Source organism: Anabrus simplex, chromosome 1 (assembly GCF_040414725.1).
Source record: "Anabrus simplex isolate iqAnaSimp1 chromosome 1, ASM4041472v1, whole genome shotgun sequence".
Classification (NCBI taxonomy): domain Eukaryota; kingdom Metazoa; phylum Arthropoda; class Insecta; order Orthoptera; family Tettigoniidae; genus Anabrus; species Anabrus simplex.
This window is the reverse complement of record NC_090265.1, coordinates 952,523,141-952,543,602: the sequence shown is the minus strand read 5'-3', so window position 1 is coordinate 952,543,602 and position 20,462 is coordinate 952,523,141. Positions and strand designations below refer to the sequence as shown.

Below are 20,462 nucleotides of genomic sequence, written 5' to 3'. Positions count from 1 at the left end.
ATACAGATATACTCATTTAAGTAATTCATCCCCTTTTCACCCCCTTAGCGACAGAGCAGAGGTGCCAACTGTTACAGATTATCCGTAATTATTATGGATTTCACTTCACGATTACGGCATTACGGTCAAAGGGGAAAATATTACGAAAACGACAATATCACGAACAAATTTTTTTTTTTTTTTTTTTTTTTGCTAGGGGCTTTACGTCGCACCGACACAGATAGGTCTTATGGCGACGATGGGATGGGAAAGGCCTAGGAGTTGGAAGGAAGCGGCCGTGGCCTTAATTAAGGTACAGCCCCAGCATTTGCCTGGTGTGAAAATGGGAAACCACGGAAAACCATTTTCAGGGCTGCCGATAGTGGGATTCGAACCTACTATCTCCCGGATGCAAGCTCACAGCCGCGCGCCTCTACGCGCACGGCCAACTCGCCCGGTCCACGAACAAATAGTTTTCTACGGGGAAAGAAAAGGAAAGGAAGAAACATTAATTTTTTTGAGCATTACTGCTCAACCCTCCTCGTTTCTACGCTTGTGAGTTGGCAATGATACTTCGATCGACATTACTGCCCTTTGCTACCCATGAGCATAGTGAAATTCATTGTCATTGAAAGAGCTTCACTCTGCTTTTCTGTACTTATAAAACCTTAAGTAATGTTGTATTTGCAGTATTAAGTGTACTTTACAGTAACACAGAAAGGGTTTTCACTGTTGCTAGGAAAAATCAGAGGGAATTCAAGCCTACATTAAGCACATTGCACTGGAATCGCTTATGGTTCTGAAGGCGAAAATGCCATCAGAGGGGGATGGATGATTCAAGAAAATCCACTCTGAAAAGCAGCTGTTGGGTGTGAAACAAGTTACAAAGAATATTTTATGACAGAACTAACCGGTAATGTGCAAATTTTAAGGTGTAATATGAAATACTCTAGAATGGATTGCTGTCAGAAAGGGCAAAGGTAGTGTCATTATCGAGAAGGTAGGAGGATACTTTGGATTTGACCCGAAAATGTTCTGAGGGGCGGCGAGGGGTTATTACTGAAAACCCACTTCAAAGGTTGGCACCTCCGGACAGAGTATCCAAAAATTCTCCCTTAGTAAGCACCTACACTGTAATATAAATGTATCCCCAAAATTGCATTTCTTTATGTTCAGTAGTTTTGGCTTGGCGATGATCAGATGATGAACCAGTCAGTCAGTCAGTAGATATTTTTATGTATATAGATCATGCTCTGAAACCAGGCTTTAAATTTTAATAATTCTTACTGGAATAATATCTTAATTTTAAAACTGTAGAAAAGGAATAGTCTTCTACTCTATTAACATATTTTTACTATGTAAAATTTGTATTTCAATTAACCTATTTTTCTTAATATACTGCAGTTCCTATTTTACCTGATATAACAGTAGTAAAAATGAATTACGTTTGTTACTTACGTAAATCAATAATTAGAAGAACTTCAATTCAGAGTCTACCTTTCATTATAAGTGGATACTGAGTTTTATTTACAACTTTGATTAGGGTTTAATTCGAACAACAGAGTCATGTAATTGACTTCTAACTCCTTCCCATGTTGATGTGATCATAGCTGTCGTCTTAAGATACACTGTGAAGATAGATAGTATACAGTACTGTAACGTTAAGCTTGTGTTACATTCAAGAACAGATGATGATGTTTCTTGAGTGTATTTCAAAATACGAGTATGTCCATATTAAGGATCTTGAAATATTCTTCAGAACTTCATAGGCTTTGAAACAACCCCATACCAATCTGTACCTGAAGTTTTCATTAATGGTATTGACCATATTTGAGACCCAGTAATGTGTCCATTTGCCTTGGACAACATTGGATGAGGTACCAAAATTAAGACTTTGTCAAAAAATTAACTATTTTTTGTGTTTTGTAGTTTAATGTAAACAGGAGTAACAGTGTAATTGAATCAATTTAAGTGGCATTTAACATTTAACATAATCAGAGAGAAGAAAAGTACTAAGTTTAGTGAAAAACAAAATTCAGACACTCCCTTAAAATCTATTGCAACAGAAAAGACGTTAAACATAGTGTCGTCGTCGTCGCCTTCCCTTAACTTCTACACCATTTTAGGTCTGGTTATGAAAGTGTCATTACAGAAATTTTTAAAAATGTTGTGCACATTAGTGTACTAGCTAAAAACTAGAATCCAATGTGTCTGGTAATTAACCTGCTGTTATTAATCTCTCAAGCTGCAACTGACTGGTTAAAAGCAACAGTGCTCCCGATGACTAAACAGTGCCAAACTGCTAAGTTAGAAATGATGTCTTATATTATACATCATAGTATGTATATAATATTATGTAACTTGGTGCTAATTTTTTTGTAATTCCTTCTTTTACGTGGAGAGGTGATATGTTGATAGTGATATGACGGAAGCAGCTTCTATTAACATGCATGTTATGATACATTACTAAAACGTTTATACTGATGTTACATTAATTTTTTTTTTTTTTGTATGTGGGTGTTGACAAAGTGCTTCTATTGTGTTTCCAGCATCACCTCTGCCATCTCCCATGAGATCTCCAGCTCGGGGACCTCCTCCAAACAAGAATCCATGCTGCACAGCTCTTTATGACTTCGAGCCTGAGAATCCTGGAGAATTGGGATTCAAGGTATTTAATTTATATTTTTACAATTGCTTTTGTTATACCGACACAGATAGGTCTATGGCGATGGGGTATTTAATCTGTTTTCTACATAGTTTTCATGTAATTTATTCGTGAATATATTCTGACTTGGAATCCTGGGTTTAAGAAGTATAAAGGATAAAGCTGGACAGTGTCCTTTTAGAATTAATTAATTAATTAATTAATAATTAAATAAAACAAATTAATAGAATTAAAAATGAATTGAAATGAATAACAAACTGAATTGATATTAAAAACTGAGAAAACTTAAGTAAACATCAAATAATTAAGATTCGTTCAACTGTACACAGCTTTTAGTGTTCATCAAAGACTCATATAACATAATTTGATGTACAAAATGTATCTGTTTAGTAATGACTAGAAAATAAGCATATTTATGCTACTTGAATACAAAACTGTCCAAAAAATGATGTCACCTGCACTGAGCTTCACCATTTCCATCCACTTAATCTGAAACATAATCCAAAAATTTGTCTTCATACAACTCCCGAATGCTTTCAGCAGCTGTGAGGTTACTGTAAGAGGCCTGTGTTTGGGAGTGTAGGAGATATTTCTTCAGATGCTGTTGATCATTGTACATAGCATTGGAAATAGGCAATGGTTTACTGTAGAAATCATGTGAATTGCCTCTAATTGGGCATAGATAGCCCGCGCATTGAACAGGGATGGTGTCACTGCCTCTCATTTTCTGCGAGGTCTGTGCCCCAAGTGGTGTAATTTTTTCCCTTAAGGGAGCAATTTCAGGGGCAGGGGTTTGAGGGCCCTCCACATCTTATGGTGTTATCAGTTGCTGTACACAGACATTATACTGTATGTATAATACACTTGGGGGCTACTGTACTGAACTGGTCTGCATGCATTTTTGCCAGTTATATTAATCATTTGTCTACAATTTTAGGTGGACATGAATAATTCTTCCCTGTGGTAGCTAACTTGTAAGGTAGTTTTTGTATGCCTAGGATCTTTCCATTCCGTGCTTTAGGCATATGATAATGTTTGTTCTAAGCTATCAGATGACATCACCGCTCATTTTCACCAAAAATGGACATAAAGCGGTTTTCCTGCTTTGTCTTTAAGTGCATTAATGCCCCATAGCATAGACATCTGACTGTCTGGACATAAAAAAGTCCCTCTTTAGCATTTTTCATGGCTGCTTCATTATTGAACTGATTCCCCATTAAAAATTGATTTTAATATGGTAATCGAATGGGAAGAGGTTTGATGACTGATGGATATAGTGTAAGTTGTGCAGTTTTGGACAGTTGTTCTTGACACATACGGTCCCGCTTTGGCATGAAGCAGTATAACTAATTCTCTTCTGACCAGTCAAGGTTGCTTACGTTTTAAGAAAGAATCTACCCTAAGTGTATAAATAAAAAATAAGCATTCTGTACATTTCTCAGAGTTTAAAAATACCGTAATGGTATTTCTGCATTGGTCATATCCATAGTAACAAAGAAATCCACTTTTTAATTTTCCATTATCTCTCTCTCTCTCTCTCTGCGTGTGTGTGTGTGTGTGTGTGTGTGTGTTTTCATGAGAAAATGGCTGAAGAGAATTTAATGAAAATTGGTATGTAAAGCCGGGGAATGAGGCACTACAATCTAGGCTGTAAATAATTTTTATTCACGCTGGTCGAAATGGTAGTTTAGGGTAAGGTGCCTAAAATTAATTTTTAAATACCTATGTCATTGGTCCCATCAGAAGTATTACATAAAGTTATTTTGCTTAGTCCATATCAATGGCAAGCATTGCTAACATGGAAATACTGTTTAATCCTGTTAACTGGTGATAGTTTTTGTCATGATTGTCTGAAAGTGTAAACCTGCGTGGTTTTCCATGCTGTGAAGATGGACATAAAATGAGAAAAATTGTAAAGGAATGATTGCTTGAAAAATAAGACAAGAGGGAGTCTTGAAAGAAGGAAGGACTCATTTTACATCAGGTGCCCTAATATTACAGAGTCGGAAAGCCTACAATATCGAAAGCTCACAAAACTGATCTACAATAACATTACATTGACCATTATTTGTTGTGATGTGCTTTGTCTCTTCTGCTGTCACTCATTTCCAACAGATGGGATTACTGCTGCATAATACCAATATAAATGGTCCGCTATTGGACATAATAAATTTTCCAGCTAACTCATTCCTGGTTGTCAGCATTTCGCCCCCCGTGTGCTAGGCTGGATAATTTATAATGTCCAATAGCGGACCATTTATATTGGTATTATAAATTTACTCATTCGGAACAAATATTTCAGATTCCCTATGGGAATCAACATCTATATCATTACTGCTGCATTCCGAGTAAAACAGCATGCCTGAATATTGGCGTAAAATTAACTGGGGAGTTGATGACTTTGCACATTCTATATGATTGTCCCGTCAACAGCAGGTATTACAGCTAGTCGTAAATAACACCTACTGTACAATACCAAATAGTCGCTATTATTTTCCTCAAATGAAGATCCAAGTTTAGACACATTTTGGGACCCTGTTGGCATTTAGCCACTATGTAGATTGGCAATGGTTATTGAATAATATCAATTTTTGTCTCGTGTCAATATTCTGTTCAAAAGTAAAACTTTTCTGATCCAGGATAGCTGAGAAGAGGGAACACCCAGACATGCGTCATGTCTGTTTCAACAAGTGCATTGAAGACCCACTTACTGAGATTCTTGAATTTTTGAAGTGCTTGCTAGATCAACTGTCCACAAATTTTATTATTATTTTCCTCTAAATTCTACTTCCTCTAGGTCAGGCTGCAATGTCCTAAGCATACCAGTACTAAAAAAAAATTAAAAATTGGGATACAGAAATTAAAGATATTTAAATTTAAAAATTAACATAAGAAATATTTTTCTAAATATAAAATTATCCATTTCTTATAGAGTGACTTACAATTAATTTTTCAGAATTCAAAGTGATCCTTTGAGAGTTCATAAGATTGCATGCTTGATGAATGAATTGTTTAATTTTGTACTCCCTATGGAGAGTACCGAGCTTGATAACTGCAGTCGCTTAAGTTCGGCCAGTATGCAGTATTCGCGAGCCCTGAAGATGGTTTTCTGTGGTTTCCCATTTTCACACCAGGCAAATTCTGGAGCTGTACCTTAATTAAGGCTCCAGATGCTTCCTTACCACTCCTAGCCTTTTTCTGTTCCAGCGTCACCATAAGACCCATCTGTGTCAGTGCAACATAAAGCATCTTGGGGGAAAAAAACCAACAACTCCCTATAGATTTTACAAACAAACTAGGAATTGCTCTGACCAATTACCTTGACGTTTGTTAAACAATATTTCGTTTGGTGACAGGAAACAGCTGGTTTATAAATTCTGTGACCAAGCTCGATAGCTGCAGTCAGTTAAGTGTGGCCAGTATCCAGTATTCAGGAGATAGTGGGTTCATACCCCACTGTCGGCAGCCCTGAAAATGGATTTCCGTGGTTTCCCATTTTCAAACCAGGCAAATGCTAGTTGGGGCTGTACGTTAATTAGGATCACGGCCACTTCTTTCCCATTCCTACCACTTTCCTATCCCATCGTCGCTGTAAGACCTATCTGTGTCAGTGCAATGTAAAATAACTTGTAAAAAAAAATTAAAATAAATAAATTGTGTGCTTTTCATTGCAAACTTTGATCAGCTGTTGCTCACTATTGTCACTGTTTTCCCATCTGATAGTTTTTCAGATGATGATGGTAATAATAATAATAATAATAATAATAATAATAATAATAATAATGATGGTGTATGGCCTCCGGGCAAACCTGGTACAAGTCTTTCCGTAGTAGACGGCCTATAGGCGACTTGCATGTCTGATGATATCTAATGTTGAAGACACACCCAGCCCACTTGGATTGGTTGTCATGATGGTAAGCGATCAATGCAGACCGTAGATTTTTGTTCAACCTTTCGGCATAGGAAGGGTTCGGGTAATATGGAGTGGTAGTTACGTGGGAAATACACAAGTCAAACAGGTACTTCTTGAATAAATTACTGGTGAAAGAACTGGCATTGTCGGAAACCAGAAACTTGGGAGGACCAAAGGATGCAAAGATCGAATTTAAGCAGCTAATAGAAGTACGGGAATTAGTGGATCTTGTGGGAAAAATCCAACAAAACCTAGAAAAAGCATCGATACATACAAAGATATGCGTGTTTCCCAGAGGGGAACGGGGAAATGGTCCTACGTGGTCGATGAATACCCTTTCCATTGGGCGTGAGGCTTGTGACGATGACAACAATCCAACCTTGTTATTTAAGTTAGGTTTACTAATGCCACAGGATTTGCAGGATTTAATCATGGTTCTAATGTCATGGTCCATCTTCTTCCAAATGAAGAACTGCCTGATTTTCTGGCGTGTTTTATAGGTTCCTAGATGACCACCAATGGGAGAGCAATGATAATATCTAAAGATGACTGGTACTAGAACCTTTGGGACAACGATTTTGAAGTTACCGTCCTTCCGACCCTTGCAACAGAGAACACCCTTAGATAAGGAGTAAGGTTTAACTTCGGTACCACTATTAATTGAGTCAATGATGCTTTTCAACTCTGGATCAGACCTTTGATGATCACCAAATTCGTGGTTCAACAGAGGAAGGTCAGTAAGTATGGCACTAACACCAACGGTGTTAACTAGAAGTTCATCCTCGACAGGCTTCACGTCAGCCTCACAATTCCCATCAAACATTCTACTTAAGCTGTCAGCAATGACATTCTCAGAACCTCGGATGTGCCGAACATTGAAATTGAAGGATGAGATACGAAGTGCCCATCTGGTTATTCTTCCGGTTCTCTTGGGCCTATTTAATATCCATGACAGAGCCTGATTGTTGGTCTCTAGGTCGAAGTTTACATGTTCAATGAAGGGCCTAAACTTCTCCAGGGCAAATAATACAGCTAGAGATTCCAGTTCGTAAATGGAGTATTTACTCTCCAAATTGCTGAGAAGCCTAGATACATACGCTACAGGCCTTCGCCCATTTTCATGTTCCTGTAGGAGAACACCAGCAATAGCTCGCCCAGAGGCATCAGTTTGAACAATGAAACGCTTCTCAAAATCTGGAATCGCCAACACTGGGGCATTTGTCAGGGCAACTTTCAACGAAGAGAATGCTTCCTGTTGGGCACTACCCCAAGTGAACTTAACATCTTTCCGCCTAAGATAATTCAACGGGGCTGCGATTTCTGCAAAGTTAGGGATAAATTTTCTAAAAAAATTCACCATACCGATGAAGCGGGCGACACCCTTAACATCCTTAGGAGGTGGAAAATCCCTGATACCTTGAGTTCTGGAATGATCGACTGAGACACCTTCAGAGGAAACTACATGCCCTAGAAACGACATACTAGGTTTGGCGAATGCAACCTTGGATAACTTCACCGTAAGTCCGGCCTTCTTTAGACGTTGCAAGACTTCCCTAACATGCTCCATATGTTTCTCAAAAGTATTAGAGTAGATCAACAAATCGTCCAAATAATTAAAAACGTATTTGAATTTGATGTCCGAGAGGATGGAGTTCAGCAGTCTACTCAACACTGCGGCTCCACACGAGATCCCAAACGGCAGCCTCAAAAACTCATACAAGTTCCAATCCATAATGAACGCAGTAAGGGGAATTGATTTCTTCGATAAGGGTACCTGGTAGTACGCTTGGTTCAAGTCCAGGACAGTGAAAAATTTAGCTCCTGAAAACCAACCAAAACAAGTATGAAGGTCGGGCAGTGGAATAGACTGAAGCACAATCTTGCTGTTCAGAGCCCTATAATCGATAACAGCTCGAAAGCCGCCAGAGGACTTAGGCACCAAGAAAACTGGGGACGCATAAGGTGAAGTTGAAGGTCTAATTACCCCATCTTTCTCCATTTGCTCAATAATCTTTTTTAGTTCCATCATACGAGGTGGAGAAAGACGGTAAGGAGGAGATCGAACAGGTTGGTGGTCTGACAACTCAATATCGTACTCAAGAACATCGCTCAAGCCTAATTTGTTAGTGAAGACTTCCGGGAAGTCCTTACACAAGGCCCGGACCTGATTAGCTTCAGCATCCCCTAAATGGTTTAGGTCAAGGCTCTCAATTTCACTAGAATCATCAGACTGAGAGTAACGCGCACAAGAAGTAGTAGGGACCTTCAATGGAACGTTAATTAAGTTGAATTTTAGAGCAGGAGAAAATTTGAAAAAGAAATTTCGACTTTGTAAATTTAAAACGAGTCCAGCCTTAGACAAAAAATTGCCACCTAAAATCAAATTACAAGAAAGGTTAGATGTCACTAAGCACTTAAGCTTCCTAGTAAAATTACCTATTCTTAACTTGACCATCACGCAACCCAGGACCTCCAGAAATTGAGAATTAGCAGTGACACACTTAACATTAGGAAGTCCCAGTTCAGGCAATTTACACAAAGATTTCATCTGATAGTACCATACAGAATTAATCAGGCACACCACACTTCCAGTATCAAGCAGGGCGGTTACAGGCTCGTTATTGATTTCAACAGGAGCATAAGTACCTTGAAAGGGGACATGAGCTGAAATCTTATTACATTGGTGCGGGCAGATGGTTTCTTCACAAGTTATAGATTTCTCAAGAGTAGGATTCCTACACTCCACTTCCTTGGTCTGTAGTCATTGACTACCCTTTCGACCTACTAAGGGACAATTTTTTTTTAACATGCTGTCTGGAGCCACAGCAATAACATCCGCTAGAATCTCGTCTGACATCCGGACAAGAATTCCGTAAATGATATCGAGACCCACAGTTATAACATTTGCGACCTTTCACCTCTTTTGGTGTTGGTGAAACGACAGGATGATTTGGAGTAGCAGGAGGGGGAAAATTCACAGGCCTAGAGGCGTCCCCATGTTTGACTTCCTCGGCAAAAGAACAGGCCTCTTCTAATTCATGAAAATTAGTTGGGCATCGAGTTAACGAAAGGTAGGAACGATATGCAGGAGATATTTCTTTTAAAATTCTGGCCACCATCTCTCCTTCTGGAACCGAAATTTTAAATATCTTACAATAGAAACGTAAATCTAGAACATAAGTCAGTAGGTTCTCATGTAAAAACTGTGTTCGGAAACAGTATTGTGGAATTAAGCTCTGGAGAGCAAGAGAAAGGATGAATTTCCCCAACACTAGTTCATGAAATGCATTGATCGACAATTTTCTAGATATAGCCTCAGAAATCTCTCTCTTCAAAATCCCTTCACAATGAGGGAAGAGGGCACGAAAACTACCTAGGTCATCAACTGACTAGACACTTCCGGAATCAGTCAGTTCGACAAGGAATCGCAAAAACCTGATAGTTTCTTCAATGGAGTTGACCGAAAAATTATTTACTCCCCTGAATATTTCCTTTAAACAATTAGGAGAGGAAGCAGAGTTAAGACGGGTTAATAAATTTTCCAAGATGGGAGCAGTCATACAGCATGTACTTTGGTTGCTGGTAAAAGATGCAGTAGTGGTTTGAGAAGGATAAGAAGTAGGTACAGAAGGATTGATTTTCACAGAAATGGTTAAATTTTCAACATCCCTATTGACTAATAACAAGTCAAGTTCGGCGGAAATGCTAGAAACAACGGTTAACAACCTAATGCATTCTGAAACAAGCTCAGCCTCAGGTTTAATAGAAAGCAGATCCTGAATGCGACCAAGATAATGATGAGCTCTAGCTTTCAATCTATTTATTTGAGTTCTTGATGGAGGCACCTCAGAGAATTCCTCCCTAATGACATTAATTTCGTGCAGTGCTTCACATATTTGGTTCAAGATTTCGCAGCATTTGCTTCGATCGATGAGGGAAAGATTAACTGAAAGATGTGCATTTGCATTCAGCAAAGCAGCACACTCTCCGACAGTACTTGGTGGTTCTAGATTGCGGATGGATAGCTCATAAACTAATTCCGCCTTTCTAAGCTGGTAGGGAAATAACACAGAGCGAGACATAGTAGTGGGCAAGAAACGAACCAATCAACAGATTACACAGGGTGCAGAACTTCCTTTTAGCAAATTATTTCCAAGGAGAAATTTTATCTACTTTTCAAATTCCAAATATCACACCACGGTGATTAATAACTGCGCGACAGCAAATCAGAAGAGTAGAGCAACTTACGAGAAGCTCCAGGGATAAAAGAAACAACTAAGATCAGGTAACACTTCCTTCGCAAGCAAATTGAGCACCCGAAATTCATAAATTATAATGCCCGAAGGTAAATAACAAGACACCGAGATGCAGATTCACACCAAGGCAGAAAGAAAATGAGATGTACACAGATCTTTTTCCTTGATAACCAAATTCACACCTTAAATTAATAAGGTACTAAAAATTGAAAAATCAAATCAAATCAAATAACTCACCAGTTCACTGCCACTACCATGTCCAAGCATATTTAATACAGCAAGCAGTAGGATAGCACACCCAAGCTCCCAAGCCACAGAATTAGGAATACTTAATGCTCAGATACCTCACCAAGCAGCAACGGGCTCCCTCTATGATTAAATGAACATGGAACAGAAACATGCAATAATATAGTTTTAAGTCGAATCTTGCCTTCCCCTTTACAGTTTAGTCAGTATTCAATAATTATCAAGATAGGTAAAAATGACCACTAACAGTTTACTAAAAGGGAAACAGAATCACAGGGAAAATTAAAATGCAAACAAACAAAATAACCACGCTCTGCTACCAAAACACTGTCGCGTACTTACCAGAGAGGTATTACACCACAGTAGTTGCACGACCAGGGAAAATTAAATTAGACAAGCAGTTACCGAAATGATCCCAACCGAAGGTCGTAGCAAGGCGTGGAAACAACCCGAGCCCACTGAGGTTAGGTGGATTAACCCCTCAGCGTCACAGCCATTTAAAGAGCTTCCTACCCCGCGGCTGGATGAGATTTCAACTACGAGCGACTGAAATACATCGATTCACTTAAAGTGTTACTACAAGTATAAGAGTAGCCCGATTTTCACGAAATTTGGAAATCCTTATGACAGAACTATGTACATGCAGATAATTACATAATAGTTTCACATTTCCTTAGTAATTTAGTTCCGTGTGATAGAGTTCGAAGCACTCTTTGAGACAGGGACTCAAGTCACACTCCTGGCAGCAGTACACTGACGTCTTCTTTTCGCCGTGTTTTGAACACAGGATACAATGTCTCTGAGGTTTGGATTTCCAACTCTTGGGTGCTAATTTCCTGATAAAATGTCTTTACTGCAACCTTGGATCTGTATTATCTGATGCGCGCCGGCCTTGAATATTTCGTTCCCCTCCCTCCCGAGCGCATTTTGTAAACAAATCTTTCACCAACTGAACCCGATAAGGTAATTGCTCAATATTTGTCTCTGTGACCTGTGTGAGTATTATTAGAGAATTTAGCAATCAGAATTCACCGTTGAAAACTTCTCTTTGACCTGTATAATTATCTATAGTCTCTTACACGAAATTTCCAAGTAGTTTCCTCCTCGTCGTCACTCTCATCATTTACCACTGCTACATCATCTATTTCATTATCACTGCTGCTTATACTGTCACTACTACTTCCGACTAAACTTTCATCTGAATTATACAATATTTCAAGCACGTTACTGTCAGTCATACCACGGCTGAGCGCGGCGCGTCACACGGACTGATGAAGCTGCAGTGAGACCGAAAGCAGCAGGACGAAACTGAATGAGGGGAATAACATTTATGACGAAACAAACCAACTCGATACATATTTCAGATGAAAGGTCGAGACATCGTCTTTTAAACGAGATATATACCATGAACAACTGGTTCTCGTATCGTATGACAGAAAGCAGCACTAACTGATGCCTACACAGAGCGCTCGTGGAGAGTTACGAAAATATTACAAGCTGAGAAATAAAGACAATATAATAAATAAACCGCACTCTCATTGTACAAATAGAGCAAAGAACATCACACGAAAAGACAAACTTCTCAGATCATCATTTCCTTATTTTATTCTGTGGGAAAGAGTGAAGCAAACAGACTTTAAAAAAAGCAAGAGATTAGTACTCAGGCTTATTTGACAAATAATTATCCTTGCAAAAACAACTACATTATAACGATTTTTCAATTATTTACAACACTGATAAACCCGAAAATGTCTTCTTGGAAACAAAACAATTTGCATATCAGTAACTCCAAAACTCTTCGCGCTATAGCCGTAAATGTGAAACCATGTATGGGTCTATACCACGTATAGAGGTCGGTGGCTACGGAAGAAAAGAGGGTCTATACCACGTATAGAGGTCGGCGCTGAGGGGTTAAGTGATAAATGAATGTTACTGACTAAAATAAAAACCAGTTTCACGTTAAACAGAGACCTTTTAATGTAAAGATAGGAAATGAAATGACAAAATTACAAGTCCGTAAGAAGAAGTTAAGAAACAAAAAATTAATTTAAGCCAAGAAATATAAGTCATTAAACTTTGACCAGGGTTAAAATTAAATAAGTCTGTTTTCGCAATTCAGTTCCTTGAGCAAATTATCAATGTTTAAACATAAGTGAAGAAACGGAGTACTTATGAGAATCCCAACTCCGAGATCTTAGGTTAGTTACAAAATGATAATGGAGTAGAAAAGTGCTTCTTCTGACTACTTCAAGATTAAACTAAATGTAATCCAGATAAGCTAAGTCACCGATCACAAGTTCCACCAGGAACAAACATCAGGAACACCAAATTAAAAATAAACTTTTACGTGATAAATATACACGAAGAATCACCCCAAAAAGGGAATACCATTACAGGATCAGATTTTTAAAACATTAACCACCGCGTAACACAAATTACGAAGTCACAAAGCTGAGACACACTGGCTAACGTGCGGCAGACAGCCGCCGATCTGACACCTATGAACTTAGAAGTCACACTGGGTACCTCCTTGTAGCGGAGACTTCTGGAAACCGTGCTGCCTAACGGGGAAGGGTGTAACTTAGGAATACTGGCTCCTCCCATTACACTGTGATACGCCGAGACGGAACGGTGAGTCGGTTTCAAATTTTGCGGCCAACAGCTGCATACGTTAGCCGATGAAGGTTAAGTCCTTCTGGATACACATGTAAGAAAGAGCAGCCACGGAAAAAAAAAACCAATCTATAGCATTAAAAGCGTCCAACATAATAGCAACATTTTGTCGGGTATCTATGCATTGAGTATCGTACTTCAATTCTTAATTTCAGTTCATTAAAAAAATATAGAAATATTGTATGAAATTAATGGATTTATTATAAGCAACAAACACTACTGTGACCCTTTTTAGATTGGCTATATCACCAATAGCAACATAAGGAATGAATTTAATCTGGGGTAAACCGACTGTAAGGGATCTAAACAAGATCTTCATCAAATGAGCATTAGCTCTGGGGAAACTCCTACAAACTGCTTAAAGAGTGTTTCTTCATTCGAGACATTAGAACACTTCTATATCAACCAAACACAGATGCCTCTCGGTATATTCTCCAAATTCTGTGTGAGAAGAATAATGCCATCTGCGGTGAGTTTTTTTTCAATGGATGCTATGGGAGCAAATGAGTTGACAGAGTCATGTTACAAACTGAGGCATATAGTTACACGTTTTGCAGTATGTGGTTTTCACCATGCTATGTGTCAACAAACACTTCCATGATGCAAATGAAGATTGCAAATGTGAGCGGTGCAGTAATTTCTGTTACTGCTATCATGCCAGAACATGTAAAAGGAGATCAGTATCATTAAGTTCTGCTCAGTGTAATGAAAATTTCAAACAAAAATAGAACAAGTGACAGTTTTGCAACTTGTGAATATCATGACCATTATTTTTGTGTTGGTTATCACATTTTCGTGGGTGTGGCAATTTGGATGCAGTAAAGCTCATTTAAATTGATATTACCCCACTATGGATGGGGTACACAGACGAATAATACACCCACGGTATCCCTGCCTGTTGTAAGGGGCGACCAAGGAATGATTGAATTAGAACCATGAGACTACTTGTGATTAGTGGGTCGCCTTTACTTGTAAGTAGTATCACTATGTTCGGTACACAATAGATTTGTGATTAATAGCAACAGTGGGTGCATCACTAATGGTTTACAGTATCCATGATTAGTACCACTATATGCGGAGCACCATGGGCTTACGTTGCCTGTTATTAGTACCATTATGTAAGAAACACCACAGGTCTGGGCGTTGCCTGTGATCAGTACCACTACGTGAAGAACACCATGGTTCTACTTTACTAGCAAAAAGTACCATTATGAGGGGCTGTTGACCTGGATTTTGGCCCCCTTTAGACAACAAGCGTCATTGATTCAGGATTGTGCTTTGGAAGCAGCCCCTTGGTTAGTATATACTATTGGATAAGATAGTTTCTGGGAAGGTGAGGCACTGCGAGTCGGATCCACTGATTGTTTTAAGTTCACAATCATTGTTCCCTCCCCTGCGAACCATGTGACCTTGCTGCGCTGGGGAGACTTGCGTGTCCCAGTGAAGCAGATAGCCAAGACGCAGGTCCAACCATATCGGATGGGTATCTGTTGAGAGACCAGACTAACGAATGGTTCATCGTAAGGGGGGTAGCAGCCTTTCGGAAGTTGCAAGGGCGGCAGTCTAGATGATTGACTGATATGGCCTTGTAATAATACTCAGCATGGCTTAGCTGGGTTGATACTGCTACACGGCTGAAAGCAGTGGGAAACTACAGCCGTAACTAATTCCCGAGGACATGCAGCCCTCTCTGTATGAATGATGTACTGATGATGGCTTCCTCCCGGGTAAAATATTCTGGAGGTAAATTAGTACCCCATTCAGATCTCCGGGTGGGGACTATACGAGAGGGGGCGATCATCAGGAAGATGGATACTGACATTCTGCGAGTCAGAGCGTGGAACGTTAGAAGTTTGAATCATCGTGGTAGGTTAGAGTGTCTGAAAAGGGAGATGGATAGACTAATATGTATTTGGTATAAGTAAATTACGTTGGCAGGAAGAACAGGAAGAAGAAGGAAGAACAAAATCAGACAGGGGAAATGCAGGAGTTGGTTTAATAATGAATAAGAAAATAGGGCAGTGGGTAAGCTACTACAACCAGCAAAGCGAAATAATTATTGTTGTCAAGATAGACAGCAAACCAGTGCCCACCACAATAGTGCAGGTCTATATGTCTACTAGTTCAGCAGATGATAAGGAAATTGAAAGAACATATGAAGAGAGAGAAGATTTAATACAACATGTAAAAGGTGATGAGAATCTAATTGTAATGGGAGACTAGAATGCAGTGTTAGGCCAAGGAAGAGAAGGTAATACAGTAGGAGAATTCTGATTCAAACACCACAAACGATGGTTGTATACGTGGACGAGACCTGGAGACACTGGAAGGTATCAAATAGACTTCATTATGATTAGGCAGAGATTCAGAAACCAGGTGATGGATTGCAAAACTTTCCCAGGAGCTGACGTGGACTCTGGCCACAACTTGTTGGTCATGAAATGCCATCTGAAGTTGAAGAAATTGAAGAAAGGAAGGAATGCAAGGAGATGGGATCTAGACAAGTTGAAAGAAAAGAGTGTGAGGGATTGTTTCAAGCAACATGTTGCACAAGGACTAAATGAAAAGGCTGAAGGAAACACAATAGAGGAAGAGTGAATAGTCACGAAAAATGAAGTCAGTAGGGCTGCTGAAGAAATGTTAGGAAGGAAGAAAAGATCAACTAAGAATCAGTGGATAACTCAGCAGGTACTAGACCTGATTGATGAACAACGAAAATAGAAGAATGCTAGAAATGAAGAGGGCAGGGAAGAATACAGGCGATTAAAGAATGAAGTGGATATAAAGTGCAAGTTAGCTAAGGAAGAATGACTGAAGGAGAAGTGCAAGGATGTCGAAGGTTGTCTGGTCTAGGAAAGGTAGATGCTGCATACAGAAAAATCAAGGAAGCCTGTGGAGAAAGGAAATCTAGGTGTATGAATATTAAGAGCTCAGATGGAAAGCCACTTCTAGGGAAAGAAGACAAAGCAGAAAGATGGCAGGAACATATCCAGCAGTTGTATCAAGGTAAAAGTGTAGATGATTGGTTCTGGTACAAGAAGAGGCTGTTGATGCTGGGGACCCAATTTTGAAGTCAGAGTTTGACAGAGCTGTGAGAGACCTAAATAGGAACAAGGCACCTGGAATTGATGACATTCCCTCTGAATTACTAACTGCCTTAGGAGAAACCAGCACAGCAAGGTTATTCCATTTAGTGTGTAAAATCTATGGGACAGGAGAAGTGCCATCTGATTTTCAACAGAATGTTGTTATACCTATTCCCAAGAAAGCCGGTGCTGACAAGTGTGAAAACTACCGCACCATTAGTTTAGTATCTCATGCCTGTAAAATTTTAACACGTATTATTTACAGAAGAATGGAAAGACAAGTTGAAGCTGAGTTGGGAGAAGATCAATTTGGCTTCAGAAGAAATGTATTGAACATGTGAAGCAATTCTGACTTTACATCTGATCTTAGAAGATTGATTTAAGAAGGACAAACACACATACATGGCATTCGTGGATCTAGAAAAGCCATTCGATAATGTTGATTGGAGCAAGCTATTTAAGATTCTGAAGGTGATTAGGATCAGATACCGAGAACGAAGAATTATCTACAATCTGTATAAAAATCAGTCTGCAATGATAAGAATCGAGGACTTTGGAAAAAAAAAGCAGCAATTCAGAAAGGAATGAGGTAAGGCTGTAATTTGTCCCCCTCCTTTTCAATGTTTACATAGAACAGGCAGTAAAGGAAATCAAAGAGGAATTTGGAAAGGGAATCACAATCCAAGGAGAATAAATCAAAACCTTGAGATTAGCCGATTGGGTTGTTATTTTATCTAAGACTGCAGAAGATTTTGAGAAGTTGCTGAATGGTATGGACGAAGTCTTTGGTAAGGAGTACAAGATGAAAATAAATAAGTCCTAAACAAAAGTAATGGAGTGCAGTCGAACAAAGGCAGGGATGCAGGAATTATTAGATTAGGAAATGAAGTCTTAAAAGAAGTAGATGAATATTGTTACTTGGGTAGTAAGATAACTAATGATGGCAGAAGTAAGGAGGATATAAAATGCAGACTAGCACGAGCAAGGAAGAGCTTTCTTAAGAAAAGAAATTTGCTCACTTCAAACATTGATATTGGAATTAGAAAGATGTTTCTGAAGACTTTCATCTGGAGCGTGGCATTGTATGGAAGTGAAACATGGACGATAACTAGCTCAGAAAGAAAGAGAATAGAAGTTTTTGAAATGTGGTGTTACAGAAGAATGCTGAAGGTGAGATGGATAGATCGATTTGACTAAATTTGACAAGAAGAAGAGATAGAATGATAGGACACATTTTAAGACACCCAGGACTTGTTCAATTGGTTTTTGAAGGAAGTGTGGACAGTAAGAATGGTAGGGGTAGGCCAAGGTATGAATATGATAAGCAGATTAGAGCAGATGTAGGATGCAATAGTTACGTAGAAATGAAAAGGTTAGCACTGGATAGGGTGGCACGGAGAGCTGCATCAGACCAATCTATTGACTGATGACTCACACAACAACAACAACAACAACAACAACCATCATTGTTCATTGTTGAATTATTTTTTTTACTTTCAATATTGTGAGGTGGATCAGCTGATTATTTTAAATTCATATTCATCGATTTATTCTTCATCACATTTTGAATTCTGGTCAGTGGATTTTGGAGTTTTAAATTGTCCTTACATTTCATCTCATTTTGTACCATTAGAGGCCAATGACCTAGATGTTAGGCCCCTATAAACAACAAGCATCATCATCATCAAATTGGTATTTGATATTAAAATACAATAAGTTATTAAAATTAGTAGTATTGATGGTTTGATGTTACTTGTACCCTGATTGCTAACAATTTTGCTGTGCTATAATATCTCTTTTAAATCTTATTTTACAGGAAGGTGAAACTATAACCCTAATCAGCAAAATAGATGAAAATTGGTATGAAGGAAGTGTGAATGGTCGCACAGGATACTTTCCTGTAACATACGTGCAGGTGGTTGTACCCCTGCCTTGATCTGCCTTCCCCTACTTACAGTGCAATGGTAACTACGTATCTTTGTTCTCGCGTTTTCTGGTTCTCAGCTAGGCAGGTAGAACAGATCTATACTTTAACAGCCAACATGGAAACATTTTGTTGGGTATGCATTTAGTATTGTACTTCATTTCTTAATTTGGATGTTCATTGTATTTAAAAAAATGTAGAAATACTGTATGAAATTAAAAGACATTCCAAAGTAGAATTTTTTAGAACAGTATATATATATATTATTAACTTACGTGAAATTTGCCTTACAATAAAGCAGAAAGAGAATGGATTTATCTCTGTTATGTTGTTATGCTGCTCTATAATAGCACAAGTGTCTGTACAAAATGGAAGAAGGTTCATGGCAATCCCACGATCTTTTTCTGAGTTTGATGTGCCATATAAGAATAGAAGATTGTTTGGTGGAAGATTTTATGAATTTATTTGGTTGACAATACTTATGATTCTTCCCTTAATATAAAGAGGTGGTTTTTATGCAGAGTTGCCCCTTTTGACATCATTTAAGGAACTACCAGACGGAAAGTTGATCATTTCTATTTTCATTAATTCCCCTAAAGAGAATCTAGCTGTCTTTCTCATTTGATGATTCCTGTTTTGCTGGTTGATCTTATGTTTAAAAGAAAATAGTCTACAGAGACACTTATGATTTGATGTGTTCAGTGTTAATGTCAAGCTATATTTACTCAAATCCTAATTTTTAATTTCTGAGGAAAAGTACCATGGAATCAGTAATATCTGTACATAAATACCGTGATAATTTGCTAATATGTTTTATGCCATTTGTGAATGTCTTCTTTTCATATGGTCTACATTTAATTCTTGCAAAATATGTTTGGTACCTTTCACCAAATAATTAGCATTTTTATTTTGGGAATATTTATATGAATGAAATAGATCAAATATCATCTGTTTTTACTTTTTAATATTTTTTATTGGTTTGATTTTGGAACTAAGTATTATATGGGTTGAAATTGGTGATGACTATCCTTATTATTTTACATGTACTGTACAGTACATGAGAGAAATCTGGTTTCATACATGTTGATTCAGATGGCTGTTGAAGTATATTGAGTTGTTGATGTGTCCTTTACTATCATATTATTTGCATTGATGAAATGTTTTTCAGTATTAAGACAATTTTTCTAGAGAGTGATTATCATCTTCCCCAATTTTTTTGTAAATACTGTATCCTTTGAATGAGTTGAACCAGTTGTACATTGTTGTGGAGTTTGTATATGAATTATGAGATTATAAGATGGAACAAGCCTAGAAAAAACATGCATGATTTCATTTATTGATTTGAAAGCAGAAAAGTGTCAGTCATTTAGCTCAAATTACTCTAAATAGTAAACATAATACCTAATTTTATGACTTATTTATTTCTAGCATTTGTTGTTTTCAAGATGTCGATCCAGCCTCATCATTGCTAAAGAATGCAATTAACAAAAAAATTAAAATAATAGTTTTCCTTTTCTTTTGAATTATTGGTTCTATAAAAATCAATTAGTGAAATCAATCATATATTAAATACAGATTATAAAAGTAATAATGTAATGTATATACATAGGTCATATATAATACAAATTACTAAGATTGAACTGTTCCTCTTATATATAGCAGGTTATCTCTATATGTATGTGTAGTACTTAAAATATTTGATTGAAGAACACATAACAGT

At 38.0% G+C, this 20,462-nt stretch overlaps 1 protein-coding gene across 11 annotated transcripts in view; it reads left to right on the top strand.

Annotated features, from left to right (window-relative positions):
* The window catches only part of EndoA (endophilin-A), a 732,000-nt gene extending 712,690 nt beyond the window's left edge, over positions 1–19,310 (top strand). For all 11 annotated transcript variants that reach the window (XM_067136725.2, XM_067136721.2, XM_067136723.2 and 8 more), the window contains 2 exons: positions 2,529–2,647; positions 18,635–19,310. In XM_067136725.2, coding sequence (XP_066992826.1) covers positions 2,529–2,647; positions 18,635–18,754 — 239 coding nt within the window. In that variant the 3' untranslated portion in view covers positions 18,755–19,310. The remainder of the gene's footprint in view (positions 1–2,528; positions 2,648–18,634) is intronic.
* The last annotated feature ends 1,152 nt before the right edge of the window (positions 19,311–20,462 follow it).